The 9,999-nt window shown below is 42.5% G+C and overlaps 1 protein-coding gene across 7 annotated transcripts in view; it reads right to left on the bottom strand.

The window, feature by feature from the left end:
* Positions 1-9,999, bottom strand: part of DNAJC5 (DnaJ heat shock protein family (Hsp40) member C5) — a 41,337-nt gene that overhangs the window by 7,679 nt on the left and 23,659 nt on the right. For 5 of the 7 annotated variants that reach the window (XM_019495231.2, XM_014609681.3, XM_059713177.1 and 2 more), the window contains 3 exons: positions 4,519-4,636; positions 2,427-2,640; positions 846-1,017 (listed from right to left, as the gene is read on the bottom strand). In XM_019495231.2, coding sequence (XP_019350776.1) covers positions 846-1,017; positions 2,427-2,640; positions 4,519-4,625 — 493 coding nt within the window. In that variant the 5' untranslated portion in view covers positions 4,626-4,636. Of the gene's footprint in view, positions 1-845; positions 1,018-2,426; positions 2,641-4,518; positions 4,637-9,026; positions 9,338-9,999 lie in introns of those variants that run through there. The other 2 variants (XM_019495233.2, XM_059713178.1) reach the window with 2 other exon arrangements.

Raw genomic sequence — 9,999 nt, 5'->3', positions numbered from 1 at the left:
ACGACTTTTAGCCCTAATTCCCTCCTGACTGCTCAGAAGTGTGTTTAGCTGAACAGCGCATGGAACCATACAAAAAATTAACACAAAATTTATTTTCAGCGTCAACAGCTACCAGAACTTTTGGCTGATCTCTGTAAGATAAGCAGCCAGCTGGTACTTTCTGTTCCTCTCCCAGGGCCTAGAAGAGGCAAGGCAGGCATTGCTGCCATTCTACGTAAGGAGGCTGCAAAGCGAGCACTGCTCACCTTCACTCCACCTCACCATTGTTCCAGGAAACATGGAATCTAAAGGCATGGGAAGCTTCAAGGAGTCAGTCTACCCCTCGTTCAGGAGTGTAATGCTTAACTTAATGTGTAAGTAGGAGGATTACAGGTTTTATTCTGAAATCATAACAGCTAAAAACAATTTTAAAATGAAAGAGCAGATGCTGCATTAGTAAACAGAATTAAACTTACTTGTCAGGGGAAAGTTCCTATTTCCCACATGTCTTAACTTCCTACTGTTAGGATAAAGGGTCACAAGAATCCAGCTGGTTTTGCTACTTTAAAAAAACTCCCCTTGCCAATGATCAAATTTTAATGATTCAGTCTCCTCCACCCCACACAGTTCAATATTGCCCCTAAACAATGGCTACCTTTTAGTGTGTGTACACCTGCAACACATGTACCCTTATCATGGGAAAAATCAGTAATTCGTATCAAATATCTCCTCTTCCCCGCCAACTACAGGTTTTGCTGGTCTCTAAAACTAGACATTGTATTCAATACACTACTGGCTTATAAGCTATGTCGAACACTTAAAGAGTTACTGGCTATCCTAAACAGCCCTATGACTTTTCCACCTACCCCTTTCGTCTGACTGTAATTGTGCCTCCAAATCTTCTGGGGAGACATAAAAATCCTGTTCTTCGCCTTCAGGAGGTTTAGGTTTACACTTCCCACAGCAACAGTTACAGCAGCAACACAGACAGCAACAGCAGTAACAGCCTGTGATGAGCCCACAGAACACGAACAGTGCCTGTAGGGAAGGAAGGGAGAGATACACGCATATAAATTGCATCTTTTTGTTAAACGGGATGATTCCCATCACCTAACCCAGACCTCCCATTACCACAGAAGACAGCTGTTTAAAACAGGTTAGTCATTAAATAGATGGCAGGCTGCTTTGGACATAGAGAGCATCACTGAAACAAAATTAATAAGAAATATGAATATGCAATGCATTATTTCCCTACTAAGACAGCAGCCTTTAACATCTGTTCCCAGTGTGAACACTAGCATGAAAAAAAAAAAAAAAGTAGCCAGAAAAACAGTATTCTCTAGAGGCCCACCTACTTAAACAGATCTTTTGGGAGAAAGCCTGTGGCCAGGACACAAAGGGAAGGAACAAAACAACTTAAAGTTAGGAACATCTTGCTTAGAGTTGCTAATTTCCTCCTAATAAAACTGCTGAAAACTTGGGGTACTGCAACCTACCATTTGAGCTGCATCCTTCAAAAAAGGAAGAGTTGAAGGAGCATCTATACTGCAATCCAGACGGTGTGACTGCTGCTCATGAAGACAACCCTGGGGTCACTTTACCTAGCTCTGTTACAGGCAGTGGTCTGGCTATGGCACCAGGGCTCCAGCCACCAAGTACCTACTAAGGATCCCAGACCAGGTATATCTGAGTTTCAGTTATATTGTGGATTATAGACTTTGCTCACTCTCACCCAAGGCCTGTGCTGTTCATACCAGCACCTACCAGCAGCAAAATGGAATGATTTTTTCATAGCTATGCTGGAAGTTGTTTTTTGTGGGGGGGGTTTTAGTTAGACAATTAGCTGATATATCACAGTAATAACTATTTTCGTCCTCCAAAGAAATAAGGAGATGGAAGAGGTGCTGCCAACTAACAAGGCATATATGCCTACGGCTGAATCATCGGGACTGGGGAAGAGTCTGAATCAGTCATAAAATGAAGGTAAATAATGTCAGCATGAGCTCAGGTAATTATGGTGTCATACTTTAGACAGCAGCACAACTCCTAAGTAATTCAAGTTACTCATGACATATTTACGTACAATTTAAAAATCATCCTTCCCCCAAAGCACAAGTGATTTACAGAGTTTGGATTACTCACTTTCTTCTAAACTCTCCAGCCTCAAAGGTGGTAAAATCCCACGTTTGCATCCCGGGAAAACAACAGAGTGCAGCAGTATAAACATAACTCCAGTAAAGAGTTATGAGTTCTGGCACATCCTGTTCCCACATACCCTCCACAAAGCTTTTACAAACTCGCATTCACTGCACGTACACGGCCACGTAGGAGAGTTTGTAAGAAGGCACGAGGTGCTGTGCCATTTAGTACACTGATGATATTCAGCTCCGCTGCCGTCACATCAAAAATGACTAGGTGCAGCAGAATCAGAGCTTTAGTTCACTTACCTTTGCCCACCAGCTGGACAGGACGAAGTATGTGTTCACATTCTCCTCTCCAAACTGCTCCGCTACATACAGACCCAAGGAGCCGTACTTGTCATATATGTTTCGTTTTGTGGCATCAGTCAATATTGCATGAGCATTGTTGATCTCTTTAAATTTTTCTGCAGCCTCTGGATTATCTGGGTTCTTATCAGGATGATATTTCAGTGCAAGTTTCCTGTGAAGCAGGAGGGAAGAAAGAAAGGCACTACCTTATATTCTGGGATGAGCTTTTTTGATCTAGTTCATCTCAGTACTGTAGGTAGATGGCCTGTCTGTTGGTTAAAGGGGTATCAAGCTCACCAAGGTGGATCTGGACCACGGGGCTCCTTAAGGGCAGGATCCAGCCCAGGGCATGCAGCAGCAGTGATGGCAACAACTCTGGCTCTGACCCAAGACATGTGGAGCAGCTTGTGCCAAATGCCCCATGTTGGAGTCAAAGCTGCCACAACCAGCACATCTTGCGCTGCACTGACAGCTCTAGCTCCAGTACAGGGCATGCAGCAGCGAGGCTGACAGCCAAGGAAGTAGGGCCATGTCTGTTGAAATAGGTGACATGGATGGAGGGCAACTGGGGCTGTGTTGGCCCTCGCTCACCCTCCTGCTGCCAATCACCGTGTCCACTGGATTCTGTGGCAGACCAGTCCCAACCCCCCCAGCCACACACCCCAAATTTCCAGTGGCCCAACCCATAGTCCAGCAAGCCAGATAGAATGGTTCTGTCAGCAGGATCCAGCCCGCAGGACATCCGACACCCCCCGTCTATTCAATGAGACAGACCCTTCAGTCTCAGATAAGAGATTTTATGCAGCTGGGGCTTCCCTTATCTCTACTTTTCCATTTCCTTGTTGACATTCACTTAAATAATAACAAAAGGCCATTCCCACTAGCAAGCCTAGCTCAAGGACCTGTTTCCACACTGCTGGAGTTGACTCTCAAGATCCCTGTTCAAAAATAGTGGAAGCTTTCCTATTAGCTCATCTGTTCCAGCGATTTATGGTAGCATAACTTGGGGAGGCCAAGCAGGGCACATGCTGCAGGTGCTGCTTAGGTTGAGAGGTGCCAGAGGGATGGGGGAAGAAGGGTTTCACTCTGTCTGCAGGAAGCAGCCAATGCAGGCAATGTGTATCAAAGAGCACAACAAGTTCCAGGCCTTGTGAATGGTAGTGAAACCAAAACAGAAAGTCAGCCCCAGATTTTAATTAGGGGAATGCTCTAAGAAAGTACATTTACCTTATGGAGAAAAATAGCAAAGCTGCATTCACGTGTTATGCTGATAACTCACTGCCAAAAACTTTTAAACGAAACTAGATTTTATCTAATCTTTTGTACAGGTTTTATTCTCATGTCAACATGATCAGGACTATAAAGATGACCTGCATTAAAACTCAATCACTCTGTCCTTTTGAAAAGAAAAAAGAAAGGGAAAAACTACCTTGTTACAGAAATATCCTCAAGTAAAGACTACTACTGACCCCTAGTGTAATGTTACATCCACTGCCATTTGTCAGAAATAGACTGAACTGCTATTGTAGAGTAGAAATTATACATACCAACGGTATTGTGGTTTTCCCCAAAAATACTTAAAGTTGGACAATGCAAAGCAGTTGCAAGTAAATTTGATTTTCTAAAAGTCAAATCTGTATTTTAAAAAACAGCATCTCAGAGGGAAATTTAAACTGATTTCCAAATACTGAATTTGTTAAGGTGCACCACGATGTGTCTTTTATCAGCATATTCTAGGCTCTAGGAACTAGACGTGAGGTGCCGGGAAGGGTCATTATACCAGTATGGTTTTTTTTGAGTTGGCAAACTACTGCAGAATACCTTAAACTAAGAGTTTAAATCCAACCACATTACCCTGAACATTTGGTCACATTTAGGTACTAGACACGGCAAGAATTAAATTCTCAAACCAGCTGTCTTCAATGCAAAAAGTTTTGCTTGTAAAGAGTCTAGAAAAATCTAACTTTAGACTTCATGACACTGAATGGATCAAAAAAGACATAGCAAAAATACTGTGTGAAACATCAGGTATCAGAGTTTTAAATCTTACCTGTATGACTTTTTGATATCATCAGAAGTGGCATTCTTGTCCAGTCCTAGGACGTGGTATAATGATTCCCCAGAGGTAGACAGCGAGCGCTGCCTCTGGTCTGCCATCTTGAGCTAATCTGTGTAAAAGAAACACCCATCAGACAATAGGATATAGAGATCTTTAGAATCCCCATCTCAAATAGAAATCAAAAAACGCCTATAAAACAGAACAGAGTGCAGACCTCCAGCTCCCATGAACAATAAATCTTCAATCCAGCCAAAGAGCTTAGGTATGAACTTTCACTTTTTTTCTTTAAAAAAGGTGTAGCTGGGTTTGGAAAAAAAATCTAGCATTTCAAACAGTTTGCCACAATTTCATGGCTCTTTCAGGTGTATACTGTCAGTGAAAATACCCAAAAACTTTCAGGATAAATCTAGGCAATACAATGCCAATAAAGCACTTGGACCTGGGAAAAAAACCTCAAGGAACGGACCGTCAGAACAGCAAACCGAGGCTTGCCCCCTGGAAATGTTTCATACCACCCCCTTCCCCTGGAGTGCCCCCTAAACACAACAAGGAAAAGCTCTTAGGATGTCAAAAATTAGTCCCCAGGAGACTGTAGGAGTCAAGACTCCTGGGAGGGTAGCACCACGAACAAGCTTAGAGGACGTAGCAAGCCAAGAAGCAAGCAGCTGCTATGAAGGAAGTCTGAAGTGACAGCTTCCATCAGCCTTACCTGTATTTGGGAGGGTAAAGCAGGCTTCTCTAGCTACACCATGAGATGAGTTCACTCATGGGTTTTTATTTTAAATAATAAAGTAGGAATCAGTTAATGCCTGGCATTAAGATTCGGTGACTGAGCTTTCCTACAACAGCCTCCGAAAAGCACCAAATATCTGCATCAGCAGGCACCTGTTCCTTAGGCCATGGTCCTTGTGGGGCAACAGTCTGCAAAGGAGAAGCTTGGTGGATGTGGCAGCAGTTCCCCAAGCCTGTGGCAAAGCACGTTTGAGTTGGTAACAGTGCCTGCCTTGGAGCACGGAAAAAAAGAAACCCCTTCCACAAGTGCTGTTGTTAGAAAACGGCCGGTGTTCGTGGATCACAATGGCCATACAGAACAGAGGTAAAGAGTTTTAAACAGCTAATGTGTTGGCAATTAGAGGATAACAGTAACCACCTGCTAGTTTATTTAAGCACTAAAACACAGTGCAACCAAGCTGCTTTCCATTCTCAAATTATCTGCTTCAGATAAATTCACCAGCAATGATGGGAGATTTTTTTTTAAAGGCTATCTTCTATAAATGATTTTGGAAGGGACTGGAGGGAAACAAAGGCTACAGACTGCCTGAGCATCTAGGTCAGAGGCAGTCTTTCTTCTAAGAGTTTAACTTACAGGGCCAAAACATTTACACACATTAGCTGAAGCAAAATACTTGAATATGAATGAACTCCTCAGCCCAAATTCAAATACGAAAAGGTCCACGGCTCTCCCACACGGCAAACCATTGGCAAATATTACATCGCATCTAACAACAGGAGATTAGCATTTGCCATTCTTTAGCTGTAGTACAGCAACAAGGATGAGCACAGAAGAGAAAGACTGTTGGCTATTTCTGGATTATGTCATTATAGCTAGCCTGAAGCAGATTAAATAGCCTTTGAAAAAAGGAATTTAAAGTGGCAGACCCATCTTCTAAATTAATCCTTCACCTTCGATCACACATTGAGTAACTTCAGCTTTCAAAGGAGTACATAAAAACAACGTATTCTGAAAAGCTGCATCTTTCACCACCTGGTTCTCAAGGATAAGTCTACAAAAAAGGAACTGGTGCAGTTCCACTCCACAGATTCAATCACCCAAGCCTGCCGACACAGCAGAGAAACTCTCATACCTGCAAACCACACACTGCTCTTAAGCCAGTAATGCCTTGCAGGGGACACTCTCAACTCAGTTCAAGCTATCAAAGAAGACACAAGACCACACAGTTATATCAACCAACATAAAAGCATGCTGCAAAAATCTTCTCTTCATGCATACTTCCAGTTAAGATGCACGGAGTACAAAAATAAAGGGAAAAAGGAGTGCGAAGGACAGTTTTACTGGTTTTTCATTCCAAATGATGTGTGTTGAAACAGCATCTGAACTCAACACTATAGTCAATTCTGTATTAATTCAATTGCATCAGAAGCAAAAAAGAGATGAGAAAGTCCTACAATATTTAAGATACAAATCTAAACCAAGGCCATCTTCTTCAAATGTGAAGGCTCAACCCACTTCTCAGATTCGGTGGGTCAAACTCATTCCTGGTAACACCGAAGAACTCAAAGAAGTCGCCCCAGCAATGACTTGACCCTGTAAGTTTACTTTAATGAAGAGATCCCTAATATCCAATTCAAAAATCAATGTTGAGCCATGACAGTGGGTTAAGTGAACTCTCAGCTAGAAATGGGAACAAGCCTTGCCTTTTAAACAGCCAAGTTTCGGTAACAGCACTCTACTCTGATATGAGGTTATGGATTCCTATTTTAACAGGAGGTGCATTCCACTAATGAACTAGAAACCTGGAAATGGCCTGAGTCTGTACCCAGTTATTCAGGCAAGTGATTCAAATTAAGTTCTATCATAGTATTCTGCTAACCCATCTGCCCATCAGAAGCTACCTATAATGCAACGGCATTCACAAAAGGATACCCTTTTTTTAGGGCCACCATGGATATGGAACAAGCTACAGCTGTGCTACATAAATGAAATTATGCAAATAAGAGCCATTCCAGATAAGCCCTTTCTCATCTGTTGCAAATGTTCGCAGTGGCTTTATCTACCCAGCGCTTAATATATGCATTATATGTGAAGCAATTAGGCCTAAACATGCAACAGAGTACTTATACTAAAAGACCAACTTTAGTTGGGATACAGTGAAAGTTCACAGAATAAATCCAGGGCAGCAAACACTGCACAGGTCCATGGTTTTATACAAACTGATGACTTGCACTTCCAAAGAGACCTTGTTGATATGCAGAGACTTGGCAAGGACCTTTCCATGCTTTGCCTTGCCTTTGCTGATAAACTCCTTTGGAAAGCCTGAGGAAAACTTGCTTGGCTCTTTGATGAAGTAGTGAATGAAACAGAACTCCAGATTTGACAAATGAACAGCTCCAATAAAAGGGACCTCCGATAAGCCTGAAAACATGGAAAGCCAAAAAACAACTTTTGGGGCATTTTCAAGAGCCATCTGCTAATGTTGTCATGGAGGTTAATGTGCCGCAAGGCATAGCATGCAAAGGTTATGGGAAACCGCAACATGTCCCTGACTGGGGACTGCTTATAAAGCAATATTTTTTTTTATGCTGCATAAAAGAAATTTTAAATATCTCAGACACAGCAAAGGTTTTCACTGCAAGAAGGGCTTAACCTACCAGAAAAATATTCCCCAGATGAAATTGTCTCCTTTGCCTAAATTGGAAAGTTCTGCATAAGTCTTCCTATCCCCCACTGAGGGGCAATCACCCTGGCTGGGGTTGCGGCAGCAAGCGGAGCAAGAAGCTCAGGGCTCAGGCGCTCGTTCTGCAGCCCAGGAAGCAGGTTACTGACAGCCAGGCCAGATTCTCAGTAGGATTCACTGCATAACTGGTAGCAGTGGTCACTGAATGCTGTGACCAAAGCAAGTTCATTTAGAAACACCATGAAATTCTTACCTCCAGGACAAAAACTACAAAGATAAGCTCCTAGAAACAAACACCATGATCAGAGACAAAAAACTTTGAATCCAGGAAAAGAAACAAAAGAACCTCTTTCTTCCTCGGGCTAGAAATTAAAAAAGGTCAATGTAGGCTTCAGAGACTGAGTACTAAAATATTAAAGGTTCACCCTTGCTGCACACAGCATTATTGACATCAGCAAGAGTCCCTTATGAGCACCACCGGAGAGAACCAGCAGCAGAATTACGCTACAGACGATGCTCTTTACATTACAATCCATTCATTATGAATCGTGGTGTGCTACACATCTTAACAGCTGAAATATAGGATGGCTGAACAAGACTGGAAAACAAGTCTATTACTTTTCCTGTCTATACGAGAGGAATAACTAATGTAGCTTCTTGAGATTCATCAGATATCAAACACTAGCAGACACACTTCTCAGTTGACTAACCAATGCAAGATAGATAGTGATATCAATCTGGTGTGGCTTAGCAATGGTGTATGCTGGTGGGCTTCATGACGAACTCTAGATCTGTTTCCACTGATAGGTGGGCATGGAGAAGCATGAAAAAGATTTGATCATTTGCTCCCTCCCCATATATGAGGTGGGTCTGTACCAAGTCAAAGTCTCATGATTTTAAATATAATTTTTGATGCCTCCCTTATTCTGTCCCCACACTTCAAAGACTGGAATCCCCAAATGGTAGGTCACAATAAAAAGAGAAGTGTATCATCTACTGAATCTTCTCTTTCTAGTAGTTTTGATTAACAATATTAAGACAAGCTCTGTATCTTTAAAGAGGAGTGACATCCAACACACTCACCAGCCATCTGTTATGTATTCCAACCAGGCAGGATTCCCTCGAGAGGTTTTGCTTGGAAGGCTATGAAGAAAGGTAATCCCCTGGATTAAAAACAGCACTTTTAACCATTTGTGCTCCCAGTGCCAAAAGCATCCTGTGCTGATCAATTTTGCTGGAAAGTGGAACTATGATTTTTAGCATGGGGTGCTCTTTAAAATCCTTGTGTAACAACTGCAGGGCTGGAAAAGACCTCAAGAGTTACCTAGCCCAGCTCCAAGCATAAAGAGCTGGACTCTCCCTTCTGCAAACATAAAAGGCTGGATTCCCTTTTCCTCTGCTGTACTACCTAGCATTACAAAGTTAAAGGTAGCTTCTGCAAAAGCGAGCTAACAGAGAGTCAAACCATGGCTATCAGTTGGCAAATTTCCCACATCCTGTGCAGGATATTTCATACACTACATCACCAGCCCGGCTTTCAGAATTAATGTTTCTATCAATCAGCTCGTATACCAAGTGTAATCCAATTGCAGATTCATTTACAGCTACAGTGTCACTCATAGGCTGCTAGAGCAAGCCAGGATCAAACAATACGGAATTTATGAGAAATCAGGATATAATGTAACTGCTCAAAGCAGAGACCAGAAGAGGATGCCAACCCTCCCTATCACTAAAGGGAAACAGATTTCAGCTGCATTTCCAACCAACTCAGTTTTCTGGAAAAAAAAATACACGAATGTTCCCCTTGATAACACAGCTTCATGTTTCAGATGGACCACACAAAATAGCATGCCAGGCGAGCCCAACAGGCAGATAAGAGGAGCTGAAGTTATTAGATCATATTGTCCATGACCACACCACGTGGGAACAAGAGAATGAACTTCAGCAGAGCTGTAACAAGCCTACTGAGCACCTATAGTGGCAAGGGGGGAAGAGGGGTACATTGGCATGCTGACCACAGTAGACACCGGGGGGGTGGAATTACGTTCTGCTTGCC

This window comes from Alligator mississippiensis, chromosome 9 (genome assembly GCF_030867095.1).
Source record: "Alligator mississippiensis isolate rAllMis1 chromosome 9, rAllMis1, whole genome shotgun sequence".
Taxonomy (NCBI): domain Eukaryota; kingdom Metazoa; phylum Chordata; order Crocodylia; family Alligatoridae; genus Alligator; species Alligator mississippiensis.
The sequence above is the reverse complement of the archived record's forward strand: the minus strand, read 5'-3'. Positions and strand labels throughout refer to the sequence as shown.